We start from the raw sequence: 19,999 nt of genomic DNA, 5'->3' as shown, positions 1-19,999 counted from the left end.
TGACAATGGGGTATTAAAGTCTCCCACTATAATTGTGTAGGAGTCTAAGTCTCTTTTTAGGTCTCTAAGAAATTGCATTATGAATCTGACTGCTGTATTGGATAAATATACTATATATATTTAGGATACTTATATATATAGTTAAGATAGGTGACTCTTCTTGTTGCATTGATCCCTTTACCATTATGTAATGCCCTTTTTTTTTTAAATTTTTTTTCCATGTTATCAGTAGTTGAAAGTTTTGTTTTGCTTTGAGGCAGAGTCTCGCTCTGTCACCCAATCAATTCTTGTGCCTCAGCCTCCCAAGTAGCTGGGATTATAGGCTCATGCCATCACACCCGCCTACATTTTGTGTTGTTAGTAGAGATGGGGTTTCATCATGTTTGCCAAACTGCTCCTGAACCCCTGGCCTCAAGCAATCCACCTGCCTTGGCCTCCTAAATGCTGGGATTACAGGTTTGAGTCACTGTGCCTGGCCCATTATCAGTTGTTTTTCATCATTCTCAGATTTATCAAATTTTAACAATGTTATCAAACTTGAAAAATTAATTTTATTTAGTTTTTGACCTCCACTTTATTTCTTTCACTTTATTTAATTGTACTTTCTTGGCATTCATTTATTTTGTGTAGTGTTTCCTTGATTTTGTGTTCCTGCACATGGGTAAAGCCATTCTTACACATACAACTTCAGACCTAGGACAGCACTTGTCAGTTTATACTATATTAGACTGCTCTGTGATAAACCCACTCCAATGCTTCTGTTCAAATGAGATTAAAATAAAAATGTGCATCAACATGTACATTTAGTAAAAAGATTCAGTGTCTATGGGAATCCGTAAAAGTCAAGGAGTAAAAGGAAGGCAATGAAGTTGCATCATACTGAGTTACTCAGCAATGGAGACAATCCTGTTAGGCAAAGGAAGAAAGAAACAAGTGAACCATTAGCCTTGAAGGTATTGGAGAGGTGGCCATATGTGCCCTCCAGAAGCTGGGAGATGGAAACTAACTTGGCAAGCCTGTGGATTGTCAGCATCTAATGAGCACAGATACACATAATATTACTCTCCACTTCTGGTCATTTTTACCTCTTAAATTTCCATTTTTGATGTCTGTTAACCTGTTTTTTCTTTTAGTTTAGAAGCTAAATTCCATAACTACCGCCACTGTTATTACTATCATTGTCAGGATCATCACCAACATGCCTAGACTACATTAATAAACACACAAGATGCAAAAGCACCCTTTACTATAGTCTTCAGTAACATTAAACACACTATCAACCTGTATCAGGGCAGCAAGTAAAAAGCAAACACTAGAGATTATATCTGAGAATTATTCCTAAGCACCAAAGTTATCACTACAAAGATTCACACTACTAATTCCAGCAAGCCTCACTTTATTTCCCGCTTATAACACAAACTGGGTAGAAGTGTGGTTAAACCATTTCTATACTTTCAGAGAATGCTGCTTTTCCTAAAGTATATTATGGAATATTTGTCTTGGGAAATGCCTTTCCTCTGCACACACACAAAAGACAAAAATGACTATTCCACAGTCCCTTCTTGAAGATTCACAAAGAATACTGGCATATTAAAACTTCTTGCAATAAATAAATGATCTGCTTAACTCTGCATGTTCTCAGTTTATCTGACCATATAATACTTTTCTGTTTTTACCTTTTTAGAGGCAATCTATAAAAATCTTCCAGAATTTGTATTTCCAGAAAGACACTCTGGGATATACATCTTTTGATTGATAAAAAATAGAAATTGAGATGCATGTTACACACTCCCAAAGTCTGAAAATTCTAATTATACAGCTCTAGAAAGAGGGAAGAGCAGCACAATCAAATGAGTGTTGAGAAAGAAAGGGTTTCTTGGAATCTCAGGGCCTCCTGATGAATAGTAAATGTTCCACTTACTTAAGGAGATTCCCCAGATTGAAAAGAGCCCGGTTATGCTGTGGATGGAGCTGGAGAGCCCTCTGATAGTACATCTTTGCCTCTGCTGTGTCTCTCGTCAGTGTTCCAAGGTTGTTCAGGGCACTTGCATGGCGTGGATACAACCTGAAAAGTTAAAAACATTAAGCTGTGATAGTTAAAAACTTCTAAACTGGGCACAATTTATTTGTTCTTTTTCCTCCAGGTATGGCATAGCCAAAATGAAACACTGAATTTTTCTTGTACTTGAATGGTTTGTGTACAATCTTACTGGTTGATTTTTGCAACTGAAAAGTATATAATGAGGTCAGGGAAGCACATATTTATAATTAAATGACTCCTAATTGGTACAAGAATAAATAGTATGTGGATCTACCAGAGTTAAAGACATGTAATAAGATTACTTTCCACTTCTTGTGATAGAAAATCCTCCTTGCATCAGGTACTGAATTTCTAGCCGCAGTTTCTGGCCTGGTGGGGCTTCTGAGCAGCTCCCTGTGCAGGGTCTACTATTTACAGCAGATGCTGAGCGAGCCTTTGGGGTGGAATCTTCATAAACATCTCTTTTTTTTTTTGAGAGGGAGTTTTGCTCTTTTTGCCCAGGCTGGAGTGCAATGGCACGATCTCGGCTCACTGCAATTTCTGCCTCCCAGGTTCAAGTGATTCTCCTGCCTCAGCCTCCCAAAAGGCGTCACCACCATGTCTGGTTAATTTTTGCAGTTTTAGTAGAGATAGGGTTTCGCCATGTTGGCCAGGTTGGTCTTTAACTCCTGACCCCAGGTGATCCACCTGCCTTGGCCTCCCAACGTGCTGGGATTACAGGCATGAGGCACCATACCCAGCCCATAAACATCTTTGGATTGGAGCATTAGTAAGACTGCCATGACTGAGAAAGGATGATATATAACATCATCCTATTAAAATAAACTTTACCTCCAAAATGCCTCCCCTTCACTTTTTTCTATTTTATCTCATTTTCCCCCTCCCACTGCAATTTGGTTCTACCTGTCCTGGTACAGTCTCAGACAGAAAATACTAAGAACGTAGAACACTTAAAAAAACAAAGACACAATGAAGTCAAAAATAGCATTCCCCATGTTCAAAAGCAAATGTAAAGGAGGATGAGGTAGACATCAGTTCATCAAATTTATGCTGATTAAGGTAGGAAGGGAACCAGTTTATTTCCTAAACTCAAAACTATAAAGAAGCCAAATCCACACAGCTCCATAATTTAATCTTTTCTGATGTATTCAGAGTGGACATAGCAGTCTAGTGGATTTGTTCCATCTCTGTCACCCAGAGTACTGAGAATAAGCCAGTGGAGCTGGCTTTTAATGTAGAAATGCCAAGATAACGCCCAAGTAATAAAAACAGGATCTGTACTTGTCAAGCCCCTTGACAATCAAATGCCACGCTTGCCCCCTGTTCCATACCTTCTAAAAGATCAATTTAATTCTGGGACAGAAGAGGTTCCTATTAAAAGGACAGGAAAGACAAGTTGCACAGCTTTTTAATCTTTGCTCTACCCAGAGTCTCTTAAGTTTATTTGACCCTTCCCCACTCCCTACAGAACAGCTATAAACATCCCTCAGAACCAATATTTCTAGGAAGGCACTCTGTAATGTTCCTCTTGACTGACAAAGGCTAGAATCAATTCAAATGAATGTTACATCCTCCCTAAGCCTGAAAGCCCTAATTATTCACAGAGGCTTTGGAGGCTGATAGGAGAGAGATGTTTAGAGGAAGTCTGGCAGAAAACGCACTGAGCCAGCACATGGGCTGCTGTTTGCTTCTCTCTGATGGCATTTAATTAGCTCAGACAACGTAAGGGTCTCTGATAGTGGCCCCATTACATCCAACAACTTCAGCTCCTGGGAAACTAGCGCTTGGTGCTCTCTCTGACATGCTGTTAGAAGATATGTGGCTATGATGAGGACGAAATATGTTTCTGCACCTGTCCCTTCACTCCATGCCCAGAAAAGTGTCCTGTGACGCTTGTGTCTAAGAATTACTTTGGAAGTGATTACAGAGCACATCATAGCGACGACTCAAATTCTTCTAAAGAAGCTTTGGTTTTTGTTTGCTTTTTAGGTTAAGCAAAACACTTGAACCCTCAAAAGATTAAAGGGCTGTCCAGTGCACATGGTGAGGACAATTCACATACCCCTTGTTTCCTTTACAGCAAGCAGAACAGAAAGCAAATCTGGCACATGTGTCTTCCTTTTTCTCATAGGAGATAATTTCTTAAGACTTTCTCTTTTTCTTATTTCTTTAAGTCTCTGAGCCCTTGAAATGAACTTCTGAGGTGAAAACACTAAAGAATAGGACAGGATAAATTCAATAAGACCTTCCACATGGGCTCACCCATGCAAGATGCCTGTTTGCTCTGCATGCAGCAGGTCATCTCCAGCAAGTTTTTAAGCCCAACTTCATGAACTTTATATTCACTCATGACCCCCCTGCCATTTAAATGAACAGTCATATATTTCAAAGGTCACTGACTTCAGAAATGGCTTTCTCTTTCTTTTTTGTTTCCTTCAAATCAGAAATAGAATGCAAAGCCCCCCTGAACTCTTAAAAACTAAAGCGAAGAGAAGTAAAGAGAAACAGAAGCACGATAAGAGAGAAGGCCTGCACTATACCTTGTGCTCTAAGAACCAACTTGCAGCTGCAGAAAAAATGTGATGCTCAGGAGGAGGTACTATCTACAGTCAGGGAAGAGGCTCTGTGTTGGCAAAGAGCCCCAACTCTTCAAGAAAGGGCACTGCTGATATTTACAGGGGCTCACTGATTCTTTAACCAAGCAAAGCCCTCCACCTGGAAAATTTGTAGCTATTGCTTATTCCTGGCAATACTAAGGGCCTGCTAGCATATCCTATCTCTCTCTGGGTATCTGATGAGGCTCACCTAATCACAAGCAAGCTTTGCATTATTTATGAAACCAAGCTGAATTTCATTAAAAGGATTCTTAATAACCAGGTAAGAAAAAATATCTTAAAAAAAATACAGATGTAAATATTTTCTTAAAACACACTTTTCTATTTACTGCAGACCTATGCAAGGACAAAATTTATTTTGTGTGTTTACTTTTAACTAAATTCGTGTTTGAATGAGGCTGAGTCTAATTCAATCCTGATCTCTCCAGGAAGGGAATTTTCTATTGGAAAGATGAATCATTTAAGAGATGAGTATGTTGCTACATCAGTTGTCAGAATAAATTAAGTCCATCTTGACTTTGGCTTCTACAGGTATGTTTTACAAATGTCCTGATAGTGGTTATTCCCTTCCCCACGCAGAAAACCTCAGCAAAAGATGTGCTGAACTGGAACAGTGGTGGTTTTTCAGGCCTGTTTCTTCAGGCCCGTTTGTAAGAACACTCACTGGATTTTCCTTCTCACAGTATTCTTCAATATTTGAATTGTTTATGAGGATTCTTTTGCTATTCATTATTATTTTGATGAATCTAATTTTAAAAATTTATTATAAAGAAAATAAGTTAGATTGTCCAACTGTTCTGGGGTACAAGGAAGCTTATTATTTCCTCATTAAAAAAGAAATGTATGGGGCCGGGCGAGGTGGCTCATGCCTGTAATCCCAACACTTTGGGAGGTCAAGGCTTGATGGCTTGAACTTAGGAGTTTGAGACCAGTCTGGGCAACATGGCAAAACCCTGTCTCTACCAAAAAATAAAAGATAAAAATAAAAAACCAAAACCAAACACTTACATATAGAGATGTGGTTCTATGGGCTGAAGAAAAATTCGTGTTTAAGCAATGGGTAGTTCAGTTTCTAGATAAACATAATATCTATTTAAGCATTTTAGGGGTGCTTAATTTTTATCTAGTAGCATTTCCTTAAGTAGAATTAATAGAGCAGGCAGTCAAGGATGTTATTCCTCTCATCTTATGTCTGAAGAATGAGCGTCAGCATGTTAATAGGAGAAAGTCCCTGGGAAGAAACACTTGTCTAAGCCAAAACACAGAAGGCGGGACAAAAGAAAATGAGTTCCAGAGGACCCAGGATGTGTAAATATTACTTTACATGTTTAAAGTGCCTTCTCAGACATTGTCTCATTTACCCTTCAAAATTCCTTAAGTAGAAATACTGTAGTATTTATCTTATAGTCAAGGAAAGAGAAACAGAGAAATTAAGTAAATAACAGATTATGAAAAAAGCCATCTCATTCATTTGAGCCTAGGAGTTTGAGGCTGTGGGGTGCTATGACGGTATCACTGCACTCCAGCCTGGGAGACTGTGAAACCCCATCTTTTAAAGAAAAGAAAAGACGTCTCAGAAGCACTTGTGTTCATAAGTGTTAGAAGGCAGCTGGCTCCTGTAAATCTGTTTTCAAACTTCATTTGTCATTCAACATTCAGCAAATAAACATACTGCTACAAATGACAGCTTCCATTTGGAATAATTCTTCTTTTCATCTTCTTGTTTCTTTGGCTAAATCATTCAGCTATGATCTCTTAGGAACTAGTTTTCAGTGGCAGAAGTGAAAGAAACTCAATACCCAGAAAGCCTGGCTACTCAGAATCTTCACTGCAAAGAATTTGTCTTCTGCTGTAAAAAATAATCATGGTATCTCTGAAAAGCACAGTATTATAGAAAGCAATTTGGGATTAACAACACTCAGTAAGTGTGTAAGATGTACATACATGCTTTCTGATTTACCCTTCTTAAGCTTTAACCTCAACTAAAAGGCCATAGACATAAGCTGTACGTGAATAAAATCTAGTTTTGAATTTTATGTCAGTTATTTACTTCAAATTTTGTTCAATCCGTTCCAAAGTTAAGAATGCTGTTTGCTTTTCATTATCTGAGTGCCTTATATGGCATTTAATTGTTCAAAAAATACTGAATGATGTGCTCTAGCTTGCAATTTCCTTTCAGAGTATAAACACCCTGATTTATTTTCAGGGTGTGTATACTTGTCTGATTTTCATACCACACATTAATTTATTTGAGGTTAACTAAGCTAAGGTCAGATGTTTATTTTTTATTTCCTGTTGAGAAAATAAGAGTCAAAAAGAAAAACATGACTGAGAAAAACACTCCACCATAGAACTTGAATTCCACTGGACTGAAAAATCTACAAAATAATCTTCATTTCAGGAGTTGACAGAGTTATTTTCAACCACATTAATCTGTGGCAATTTAAGTCATCATGTTACTAAACAGCACTTGAATAAAACTGATCATTTTATTGGTCTGCTTGTTTAATTGTTTGAAATTACCATTAACACCTAGCAAATAAGTCCTACCACTTTCATCTTACACTGTACTTCTGATCCACTACAGATAGCCTTGGGAAAAAGTCTCAAATGCAATTCAGGGAAATGTGACGTGCTCTCCAAGAGGGGCCAGCTAAATCATCTGACCTCGCACAATGGATGACCTCCAGTAGTGATCTAAAAGGACTCCTCCCAGTCAATTTCCCAAGACTATGTAGAGTAAAGCCATGGCTCTCCAGTGCCCTTAGGAAATGAATCATTTTAAATGGCTGAATCTGATTCCTGAGAAGTTACTGCTAGAGGTTGGGAAGTTTACTGAATTAAGTATTTCTCTATTCCTCTAAATAGAAATGGTGAACATAATTAATCTTTCTCAGAGGCTTGGGGTGAACTTTGTTTTTTTGTGGCAGGATGGATAGGAAACTGCTTTGGTGGAGTGGAAAAATAACTGGATTTGGAATCAGAAGCCATGGGAGGCATTCTTGCTATGTGATTTTTGGATTTATGTCTGTGGCTTAGTTGCTTTCTCTAAAAAGTAAGCTTAATAATATATTGACCTTCTCTGTGAACAGATGGGCTTCTACATGAACAAATGAGATGGTGGATATAAAAATATCTATCATCACACCAGTTACACTACATACATTTAATATTTTGGGGTCAGCTGTAGGACCTCTGGGTGGTTTAACTGGCTCCCTCTATAGCCCTAATGAACCCATGTCAGGCTGAAGCAGCCAGCTCTCCTTCCTCACATGGATTTTTCATCCTCTGAAAAATCACCCTCTTCACTGTTGCTGAGAGCTTTCAACTTGCTCCCATCAGTCAAAATTACATCCATTATTTCTTCATCACTAATCACTAACCTAGTGAACACTCAAGTCATTCTGTATCCATCTGCTTCTCCTATGCTGAGAGTTCTCAGATGTGAAGGACAAATAACCCTCTCCATTTTAAGAATGTAGGAATGTTTTTGTCAAGCACTCCCTCCAAAGCCTGCCAATCCTTCATCATCTGAAGCAAATGATCCCCATAGGCACCAGAGCAATTTTCTCCAAGTTTTTCCAATATGCTCAACACCAAATGGAATTCCAGACACGTGTAACTGAAAAAGCTATATCCAAGGTTATAAGGACATTCAAAATCCTGTGTGGTTCCTGTGTGACAGGTCGATGTGCACCTGGGATCCTTGTTGCACTAACACTTCCTGGCATGAGTGCACTCTGGTTGATGAATTCTCTCAGATAAGAGACAATGGTGGGCAGGAAAAGTGTGTCTGTATTCCTAATTAAGAACTGCCAAGGAAGGAGATCATAAGGAGTGGGGAGGAGAGTGGGTACATTTTGAATATCCACTGCAGGAAGTGGGTAGCACTCTTGGTAGATAATGGTCAGGAGCTAGGGGTGTGAAGCATCTTTCAATGCATACGACAGTTCTGCACAAAGGAAAGTTGTAATGCAAAATATCAACAGCCCTGCCATTGACAAACACTACTTGTCCTTATGGAGTTGTCCTCTGACTCCAAGGGCCCTGTGATAAGAGATTTTATGCATTGTGTTTGTCCAGTCTTTCTTTTCACAGACACTGATTGAGCATGTACAGTGTGCCAGGCTGTCTGCTATGGGCACACAGCAGTAAAGAGAAAGCTGTCTTTGCCCTCAAGAACTGTGGTAGAAGAAAGACAGGAAGACCAATGGACTCTAAGGCACTGTAAAGAGAGCAGACAGAGCAGTAAAGCTGAGCCGGAGCTGACAAGAGCATATTGTAGGAGGGCAAGTGAGTGGTGCCAGAAGCACTCACCAAGGTTTTTTCCAGGAGCAATGATGCTTTACTGCCAGGGGCAGCAATAGAGGGGACTGAGAGTGCAAGGGAGGGGTAAGAGCAGGAAGAGGAAGGAAAGAGTTCCAAACAGAGAAAGCAAAACCAAACAGAACTTGAGAAACTGAAAGGATTTTATTCTGGCTGAAACACAGAATGGAAAGGAGAAACAAAGGACAAGGAGCAGGTTTTGGGGAGAAGATGGCCCGTTGAGTTTGAGGAGCAGAGGGCAATTTGTGGAAATGTTCAGCTGGGTAGATCATCAGGGGAAAGATGATGGTGAAGTCATAGATTTGAGGGTCAGCCAGCATATACACAGATGCTAACTGAAGCCTTTGGGACTGAAGAAACCCCTTAGAAAGCAAAGTCTGAGAAGAGAAGAAGGTGTAGGGAAGGAGGAGAGGGTGCTGAGAACTCTTCCATGAAGGGTTGGTGGAGACAGGACAGTCTAAAGAAAGAGCAGGAGAAGCAAGACAGCATCGTGTCACAGATACTAAAAAAGAATTACTTTAGAGAGGAGGGAATGGTCAACAAAGTCAAATCCTGCTAAGAGTCAGATAATTTGATGTTCAAGCACTGTCCATTGGATTTATCTGCATGGAGGTAGCTGGTGACTTTGGGGAAAGGAGTTTCAGGGGTGGGGAGGGAGCTGATGCCAGAATGTAGTTGAGTGAGTAATGAGAGAAAATAAGGAAGACATTGCAACTTTCTGGGAAGTTTTGACACTTGAAAAGTAGGATAGAGATAAGGAAGTACACAGACGAATGGCAGGAGGAGGAAAACAAGACATACAGAGAGGCTCCTGTGTCTGTTTGATGGTGGTAGGAGCAACTTGAGAATATTTAAATATTAATGGGAAGATGCCAGGTGAAGGATAGGAAGCAAAGGATTTAAACAGAGGATTATAAATAAGATCTCTGAGAAACTGGGAATTATGGAATCTTGAGCAGGAGAGATCAGCCTTAGGGGCAAAAAAATGAGCAGGGTAGTAAGAGAGGAAAATCTGAATCAGTCAGGGTTCTCCAGAGCAACAGAAGAAACAGGATGTGTATATTTATATTTACGGAGAGATTTATCTTAAGGACTGGCTCTCATAATTGTGGAGGCTGGCAAGTCCAAAATCTGCAGGGTAGGCTGGCAGGCTGGAGACCTAAGGAAGAGCTGCAGTAAGCATCCAGAAGGCAGTCTGTGGGCAGGATTTCCTCTCCTTCCAGGGAAGTCTGCCTTGTTCTATTAAGGCCTTCAACGGGATGGATGAGGCCCACCCACATTCTGGAGGATAATCTGCTTTACTCAAAGTCTACTGATTTAAATGTTAATCTCATCCAGGAAGTACCTTTGAAGGAATATCTAGAATAATGTTTTACCAAATATCTGGGTGTCATGCCCCATCCAAGCTGACATGAAATTATCTATTTCAAGTCTATCTCTTGCCAGTCTGGCACCCAAGAAGAGGAAAAGATAGAAGTAATTTAGGATCTTCTGCTATTGATGGCATTTAGATTTTACATTATAACTCTGTTACCTATTAAAAAGTTCCAGGTAATTCACATACTTTAAAAACACAGTGTAAGGCCAGGTGCAGTGGCTCATGCCTGTAATCCCAGCACTTTGAGAGGTCAAGATGGGCAGATCACATAAGGTCAGGAGTTTAAACCAGCCTGGCCAACATGGTAAAACCCTGTCTCTACTAAAAATACAAAAATTAGCTAGGCATGGTGGCAGGTGCCTGTAATCCCAGTTACTTGGGAGGCTGAGGCAGGAGAATCGCTTGAATCCCAGAGGCAGAGACTTCTGTGAGCTGAGATCTCACCACTGCACTCCAGCCTAGGTGACAGAGTGAGCCTCCATCTCAAAAACAAAAACAAAAAACCACACTATAAAGATGTTTATATGTAGCATTGTTCCACTCAACAAATGTTTGCTCAGTGCTATGTTCCTGGCACTCTCCTCCAAGGTGGGGATAAGGACAATGATTTCTGGTTTCATGCGGTTTACCAGGGAGAGGAGGGACACAGACAATTAACTAAACAATAGTTGAGTATAGGGGAGGGTGATAAATGGAGAACAATGAAGCAAAGGAAGGGAACAGGGGATACAGGTGGTGCTTGCGCACTTCTGTGGGGTGGCCCAGGCAGGCCTCATGGAGATGATGACATGTATGAGGAGTGCTGAAGGGTGTGAAGGAGGCAGCCATTGAGGTAAGGGGGAAAGGGTTCTTGGAGGAGAGAATAGAGCACCAAACCCCTGAAACAGGAAGGTGACGTGGCTGGCATGCACGTGCCTGCAGCCTGGTGTGGCTGGAGCTGAGTAAGCAAGAAGAGCAGCAGGTGGTGATTCAGGGAAGTAAGGGGGCAGGTGGTACAGGGTGTGCATGGAGGCTGCTGCAGGGTCCCCCTTTCCCTATGAGTGAGGTGGGGTGGCTGGAGCCTTCTGAGCTCCAGATTGCTGCTAGTGGAAATCCCTAGGGCTGCTACATTGAGAACAGACTGAAGGGAAGCAGGACAAAGGTGAAAACTACGACACCAGTTAAGAGCACAGTGCTAAAGTCTAGGTGAGAGGCAGGAGGACAGTGGAGGTGGAAGGATGTGGCTGGATTCTGTTTGCATCAGTCACATTTACTGAGGGTGCCACTGCCTGCATTGCTTAAGGATATTGCTTTAAGCCTTTTATATGGATTATCTTGTAATCCTCCAACCCCATGAGGTAGGCAGCTTACCTATCCTTATTTTTAACAGAAAATCTCAACCCAATTTTGCTAAACATGCCATTATTTACTACAAGAAATTCCAGCTGTTGTGGTGGGTGCTTTCTTGCACCATCCCGAGTTTTGCTTTAAGGCTGAAGTTCGTATATCCCCAGCTGCTAGGGTTGTTGGCTGCTGACAGCTCAGAGTCCAGCTTCTCTCTGGGCATTGCTCTCAGGCTCAGGGAGTTGCCTCCTCAAGGCTACACTCCTGTTCTGGATGCAGCACTTGGTTGAAAGGAGGGTATAGGGTAAATCTCTTGCCACCATTCATGATACCTCTAAGGGGACATTCCAGTTCCAGAGTTCCCCATGGGATCAGCTGAGGCCTCTGTTGGAACTGCCTTCTACTCAACAGCTCTCTCCTGCTGCCCTGGTGTTCCTGAGGGTGCTCCTTAACAAACTTCCTGCTTGCAAAGCTCTGCCTTGGATTCTATTTTCTGGGGAACCAGACATAAGAGAGTTTTTAAAATGAACAAGTGGTCTAAAGCAGACAAAAGGTAGCCACAGAGAGTGAAACATTTCTGAAAATAAATTATGGAGATTTCATTTTGAAATTCAGTTTATAAGTATGGCCGCAATGTGATTTAAATTCTAGGTTTTTTTTTTAAATGAAATAATGTTTGATTTCCTGAACTTATGAATAAAACTGCCAGATTTAAGTAACACAGCATATATATAGTGAGAAAGTAATTTCATCAACAAGAAGAAACAAAAATAATTTCATGTCTACTTGTGATATTAGAAAGCATATTTGAAATTTTATACATGAAAATACCATACCAGCTGAAGAACACATCTCCATTTGTTAAACATGGCTAACAAATGGTATTGAAATTTTAGTTCCTTCCAGAAATAAATGGCAGCTGGTTTCCAAGTCCACCTGTAGTCATGAGAGAGTTATCTTAAATGTTCACTTAAAATAGGCTGTATGAAGGACTTTCTAAAATACTCATTGACTGCTGATTTTTAAAACATGTTCAAACTTCACCCCAAGCTGTGCCTTAGGGTCTGTCTTATTTTTCTGTTTGAACATGACAGAGAATAGTTTTATAAGCAGCATTATTAAAAGAAATTATAATAAAGTAGTCTTACTGATATACTCAAGACATCAGCGAACAGTGGTTAATTAGACATGCTTAGATTCATTTAGATTCAAATGATAGTTTATTTATTTAGATTCTAATGATAGTTTCTTTGGTACTCACTCGTTATTACTTTCTTTGTCTACATACATGTATTGCAGTCTAATGGACACAGGAGGGAATACAAAGAATTATATCAATAGGCACTATTAGCATAACAAGTCTCTATGTTATGCCCTAAACATTCTAATCAGAAAGATTTTAGTTCTATTCCTTCCCATGTGTTAAGCAATTAAATAGTGAATGGAGATTTCTTTTGTATGGGAGCATTAAGAGCACAATACAAAATTTAATTATACCAGAAGAAAGAGCCTGGTCTTGCCAACTGATGAAATTTAAGTGTGAAAAGGAATGTTTCTCCCATCCAAGTACTAACCAGGCCCGACCCTGCTTAGCTTCTGAGATGAGATGAGATCGGGCACGTGCAGGGTCATATGGCCACAGCCAACAGGAGTTATTTCTACAGAAAATAAGTAAATACTCTGAAAATGTTTAAAAAAATCACTGTTGAATTAGATGCAAGTGAAATAAATAATTGTAAAAGACTGGAGGAGAAAAATCTCAGTCTACTCAAATTACTTTGCAAATTTCTTTACATTTTTATTCCAATTTTAAATATCAAAACTGATACTCATAGCAATGAATTATGGAGGTGGCTTTTGCAGATTCTAATCAGAAGATTTTTAAAGAGAAGGACTTGATGTGACATCAGAAGATTGGTAAATCGATGTACATTTGAAATTTCAGGGGAAAATAAAATAACAGTTTGCTTAATTTGTTTTATGATTCTCCACTTTTAACTGACTTTTTAAGCTATTCAACAAAGTACACACATGGAAAGTACACATCAATATCTTCACTTTATTCAGGGAGCATCACTATTTCTCTTTTGGGGCTTATTAGCTGATGTATTTCTTGGAAGTTTTTGTGTAGGAAGGGCTGAATTGTTAGATGATCTATGGACTTTCTACTCCCATCACACAAGGTGGAATGTTGGAAACCTTCTCCAGGGTAACTGAATGGTCAGAGAGCTCTGGAGACATATGGCAAATCTGCCAGTGGTTTCCCAAATCTCCAACACAGAGAATCCCAGGCTTTATATTACTGCAGGAGGTATAAATGTGAGAGCGACCCCTCACAGCAAAGGAAAGCTAACATTTGTGTTTGTTGAGGATTTAAGAAATGAGTTTTGAAACTGAATACATGATCTTAGATGCAATATTTTCCAGGGGAGATTTCCCTTATACTACAGAAATATTAAAAATGAGATAAAGAGAAAGAAGCCAGTGGGACTTCTACATTATGCAAAAAACAAAAAAAGTTTAAAAGAAACAGAATATTCATGCCATACATAATCACTAACTTATTATAGTGCTATTTTTAGCCCTGTAAGCCAGCCAAAAAGAGACTGGTACAGGTACAACCTTTATGATTAATTTCCCCATTGCCTTTGAGAGCTATTCAGTCATTACAGCAGTAATGGATAATTGCTGGAATTGATTTCAGATAATAGCGCCTTTAACCTTGCATTTCCCTAATCACTCTCTTTCTTGCTGTGTGCAAATATGGAAGACATCAGATCCTCTAAAGTTGAAGTAGAGGTGGAGCAGCTGGGAGGGAGAGGAATCCCTGTCTCAGCAACTTCCACAAAGAAATAGCAACATCAAAATAAGGGCAATCTTCCAGTCACCAAGAATAAATAATCATCAAAATGATGAACAACTCTGGTATTTTCATTTTCCCTCTAACACAAAGATTGACAATTTATTTCTTTAAAAAACCAAACCAAACAAAAATACCCACATCCGTTGAAAATTTGCCACAGTTATCCACATGAAAATGATGATATTTTTAACCAGAGTATTTTGAATCTAGTCTGAGAGCATGAACTGTTTCACTAATTACTATAATATATTTATAGCTTTAATTGTTTTGTCCCATGTCTCAAGGGACATATTGCTTCCAGAGGCACAGTTGCTGAAGCAAACATTTATTTGTATTGTTTCACAGCAAAGAAGCGGAAGTACCCAACCAGCTACTATAACTCTGTAAAATCAACTGCCAGAGAATTTTGTTTAATTTATACCTTTGCTCCAAGCTGTGCCTGAGGGTCTGCCTTATTTTTCTGTTTGAACTTGACAGAACACAGTCTGTTATAATACATTCAATTAAAAAGATACTGATACACTTCCTACCAATCACGTAAGTTTCAGGCAAACCTAGTGCCTTTTTCTTCCCTTCAAGAATGCTATCTAAAATTGTTAAATGTTAATTCATTATTGAAGCCAAAATATACTTTATATGTACCCTTGAAGGAATATGACTTTTTAAAAATGACATTTCCTCATTGCACAAGAAATAGATGTTCATTGTTGGAACATCTGGAACACACTAGAAAATATAAAGAAAAAAATTAATCTATAATCTCACCCACCAGAGATAAGCATTATGAACATTTTGGAAACTGTCATCTAATGAAAGAATAGAATTCTTGATTAAATCTTAAAACTACCTTCTATTCTATACTAAAAATCTTCTATTCTTCAACATAAAGCTTTGATACAATTATTCCTCTGGAACGTATATTCTTGTAACATTTGGGAAAATATTTGATAGCAAACTTGATATATATGGTTTAAAACTTCTGCCATATTAGGCTGGGTGGGGTGGCTCACGCCTGTAATTCCAGCACTTTGGGAGGCCAAGGTGGGCAGATCACTTGAAGTCAGAAGTTTTAGACCACATTGGCCAGCATGGTGAAACCCTATCTTTACTAAAATACAAAATTTGGCCAAGCGTGATGGCGCATGTCTGTAATCCCAGCTATGTGAGAGGCTGAGGCAGAAGAATCGCTTAAATCTGGGAGGTGGAGGTTGCAGTGAGCCAAGATTGCACCACTGCACTCCAGCCTCTCAAAAAAAAAAGTTCTGCCATATTTGCCATATTAAATATTAAGTAACAGGTCCTAAAGTCTAAAACATTTTGATTGATAAGCAATATGTCTGTATAAACATAATGACACTGACTGTGAAAATAAGCCTTGAGACAATCCTAGTAGACACTTTAGTGAAATGCGTGATTTGGTTGGTAGATGTTTTAAACATATTCCAAAGTGAAACAGTTTCAGAAATTTCAACCAATTGTAGATAGCCAATCTGCGGAGGCATGAAAACATCTTCAAAAGGCTTCTGTGAGCATCACGGTATTCAACAAAAGAGAGGATTCACCTTGCTTTATTTTGTCGATAATTGGAGATTGCCAGGCTATATTTAGTTGTTATGTCTCCATGTGTTGAAGATCAAGTACATTTATTATTATCTGGGATGTTTGAGAGAAAACCATCTTGAAAGTCAGAGCTGCAATTAAAAAGAGAACCTGAAGCAGAAGTATCCGAACAGCTACTATAACTGGCTGGTTGGGTACTTCCCACTTCTGATACGAGCAGATTGCTGCTAGTAAGGAAGAACTCAAATTTTTAGTTTCTCTTGAAGCCATATCTAAGGATATGTTTACTATTCTCTCTTCCATTGGAAGACTATAAGGAGAATGTTAATACACATATACATACACATATACACACACACACACACACAAACACACACAATATTAATGTATCCCCAACATAGTAATCAATTGTCTTAACATCTTCTTTCTATTTAATTCAACTTAGGGCATTTCATTTCTATAATCAAATGTTTTCATGTAAATACTTTCAGGCATGAGATATCCAGGGCTTTCTATATGCATACCATTAAAATTCATTGCAATAATATTATGAGAACTTACTGGTATGTTTTTGTCAACCAACTCTTGTTCGCATGTGTGTATATATATATATATCTATATATATGTGTGTGTGTGTGTGTATTTAACAGTTCATTGTGTAATGTGTAGCAAAGAAAACTTGTGCAAGAAAACACCAAGAGTCAGATGCAAGGAGGAGCATCTGCATTAATAGCAGACTTGAATACTGAGCCAAAAGACTCAGAGTCCAAGAGCTACCCCACCCCAAACAACCACCCCCTCCACATACGGGGAGGGACAAATGAAATAAACAACCGTTTTTAAAGCACAAAGGCCAACACCCTCCCTGTATGCCGCTTACTTGAGGGCTGTTCTGTAGTGGTAGATGGCTTCCTTGTTCCGACCTTGGTCCTTCAGGAAATTGGCATAATTGTAGTGAACCTTGGCATTGTGGGGCAGAGTTTGAACTCCAGACCTAAAATAAATAGTTCAAAAAGCAACCAAGAATATTATTGTCAGATTCCTTTATGTTTTACTGAGTCCCTGTATTTGAAATGTCCATTGTATTCTAAGAATAAGGCATTGTAACCTAAAATAAGGCTTCCAAAATTTATGAATTATATAATTTACTAAACATTGTTTTCTTTAGAAAACCATGAAGGCAGTATACGTTATGCATAGCTGAACAAACATGCTAACTGTGTATGAACAAAATGCCCTTAGCATATAAACATAGGGCCTTTGATGTGCCAGAGACACAGCTGGAGCCCGGGTGAGACTCTGTCGCTCTTTTCAAGGCTTTCTTTTGGGAGTGTAGCAGGGCCCAGTGGTAGACCTGAGAGCACACTGTACAGCAAGACACACACACAAGCTTGCCATTAACAGGCCAGTCTGGCTTTTCCACTTTAGGGTGCAGGCAGCAGAAGATGCACCCACACTGGGGCTGCTGCACCGTTAGGCCCTGCCGAGGCTGATGACTAACACTCTTCCTTCTAGGGAGAACTGCAGCATTAGGCCAGCCCTTTCTCCCTTTTGCATATGTCTCCTGGGCAGTCTTTTTTTTCATGAAGACTTGACGGAATAGCCTAAGCAACCTCTGACTGTACAATAAAGAACCAGAAACAAAAAAGATTTAATGGTTTTCATAAGATGAGAACAGCTCATAACCACAACGTGCTCTGCAAAACATGAGAGGCAGCACGCAGTGTCTATTCTCTGTCTTCTTTCCCTTTATTCTCTCCCACCATTCTTGTTTCCTTTGATGTGGAAACCCATGCAACTGGTTAGACTCTCACTCTCCTCCCATCTACAAGGTCATCGCTGCCTCCCTGGTACTGCACAGTTCTCGGGGTGCTGTGCTGAAACAAACACGTTCCAGGCCTGGGAGTGTGCATTGTTAGTTACTCAACAGTGGAGGGTGATAAGAGTCAGGCTTATTTGAGATAATTATGACATGCCAGGCCCTCATATAATCTGTATGAATGAAAGTGGTGGATAAAAGGCAAAAGTCAATGTAGGCCCAAGCAGAATCATGAAAAAGGATAAATTTCAGAAGTGAGATGGCTTGATGAAATCAGTGTGCAAGCATTTCTCTAAGCCGAAGTAAATGCTACAGTTGTTTCTAATCGGTGTGTGCACACAGACAGACAAAGCTCTGGTGCCTCTTCCTCATTTTATAGGCATCACCTCTACTGGATCAGGGCCTCACCCTTGTGACCACATTTAACCCTTATCACTTTCTCACAGGCCCAGATACAGTGATTGAGTCCCTTCAGTACCACACACTGTGCCAGGTGCTGGGGATACAATATGGTTAGAGTCCCTGCCTGCAAGGAGCTCACGAGGGTGAAGACGTATGTGGAGGGGACTACAAAATGATGTGTAACAATAGGTGAGCAGGGTTATCAAGGAAGTAGAGTAGGCTTATCCCAGAATGGGATCAGAGGAGGCTTCCAGAAGGCAGTGATGGTGAAGCTGAGACTTTAAGGATAAGAAGAAATGACATTAGCCTCTGGAGGAAGAGGCAGCAAAATGTCCTATGCAGAGGGCCCCAAGAAAACAGAGAATGGGGCTTTTGAGGGACTGGAAAAAATTCAGAGTGGCTGGACCATCAAAGGCTACGTCTGAGAGTGGAGAGAATCTAATGGACCCTGTGAATCACACTGGAGTCTTCTAGGGGGTTATCTGAAGAGCAGCAGGGAATCAGTGCAGAGTCTCCAACAGAGATGTAAAGGACAGGGTAGCAAGTGAGAAGGACTGAGCAGTCTTCTGGATGCAGTGCAGGGAGACCTCACGGGGGGCTGCTGAGGAACTTCAGAGAGGAGAGAAGAGGGAAAGGGAGGGGACAGGAGTGGAGCAGAGTGAAGAAGAAAGAAAGACAGAGAATAGTCATAACTTCAGCAGGGGCCATGGGGGGAACAGAAGGATTCAGGAGACATCCAGGAGGCAGAGGTGGCAGGTGGCAGGACATGGTGATGGCTGATTCTTTGGAGAACAGCCCTGCATGTTCACATCAATTCGTTTCTTTCCTTCTACCCTTCATTCATTCACTTAAAGATTTTCTTCTTTTTTTAAAAAAAAAATTGAGATTGTCTACCAAAATAAATAATTACAAAAAGGATCACTATAGACTGGCCTCCCTACCAATAAGTTTTGTTGAAATTAACCTTTCCCTATACTAGGCCTGGGCCAGTTTTTAAAACAATTAAACACAGATATAATTATTCTACAGATAAGAAAATGAGGCTTTGCTCAGAGACATTCAAAACCTTGTTTAAATGATCAATGTACTGGTCTGCTCAGGCTGCCATGACAAAGCACAAAACCTACAGACTAGGAGGATTAAACAATAAGCATTTATTTCTCACAATTCTGGAGGCTAGAAGTTCAAGATCAAAGTTATGGCTGATTTCGTTTCTTAGGAGGGCTCTCTTCCTGCCTCACAGATGATCGCATTCTGGCTGTGACCCCTATGGCCTTCCATGGTGTGTGCACACAGATAGACAAAGCTCTGGTGCCTCTTTCTCATTTTATATGGGCACCATCCCTACTGGATTAGGGGCTCACCCTTGTGACCACATTTAACCCTCATCACTTTCTCATAGGCCCTATATCCAGATACAGTGAAACTGGAGGCTACAGCCTCAATACATGAATTTGAAGGGATGCAAAGATTCAGTCTGTATCAATCACTGAAGCCCAAGCTCTTGATCATGAGGGAGGGCATACTGTTCACAAGTCAGCAGCAAGAGTAAGGCTGTCCAAATGCCACTGAGTGGCTGTGCCTACCGGCTTTACATTCTGCCTGATGCTTGTCTACCCTGGGGCCCATCTGCCTAGGGTGACATCAACAATTTGAAGATGATACAAGGAGA

General features: G+C 40.0%; 1 protein-coding gene across 8 annotated transcripts in view; it reads right to left on the bottom strand.

The window, feature by feature from the left end:
- The window catches only part of TMTC1 (transmembrane O-mannosyltransferase targeting cadherins 1), a 309,327-nt gene that overhangs the window by 63,947 nt on the left and 225,381 nt on the right, over nucleotides 1–19,999 (bottom strand). For all 8 annotated transcript variants that reach the window (XM_035255934.3, XM_078339007.1, XM_078339008.1 and 5 more), the window contains 2 exons: nucleotides 16,987–17,100; nucleotides 1,922–2,065 (listed from right to left, as the gene is read on the bottom strand). In XM_035255934.3, the coding sequence (XP_035111825.3) occupies nucleotides 1,922–2,065; nucleotides 16,987–17,100 (258 nt within the window). The remainder of the gene's footprint in view (nucleotides 1–1,921; nucleotides 2,066–16,986; nucleotides 17,101–19,999) is intronic.

This window comes from Callithrix jacchus, chromosome 9 (assembly GCF_049354715.1).
Source record: "Callithrix jacchus isolate 240 chromosome 9, calJac240_pri, whole genome shotgun sequence".
NCBI classification, from domain to species: domain Eukaryota; kingdom Metazoa; phylum Chordata; class Mammalia; order Primates; family Cebidae; genus Callithrix; species Callithrix jacchus.
The sequence above is the reverse complement of the archived record's forward strand: the minus strand, read 5'-3'. Positions and strand labels throughout refer to the sequence as shown.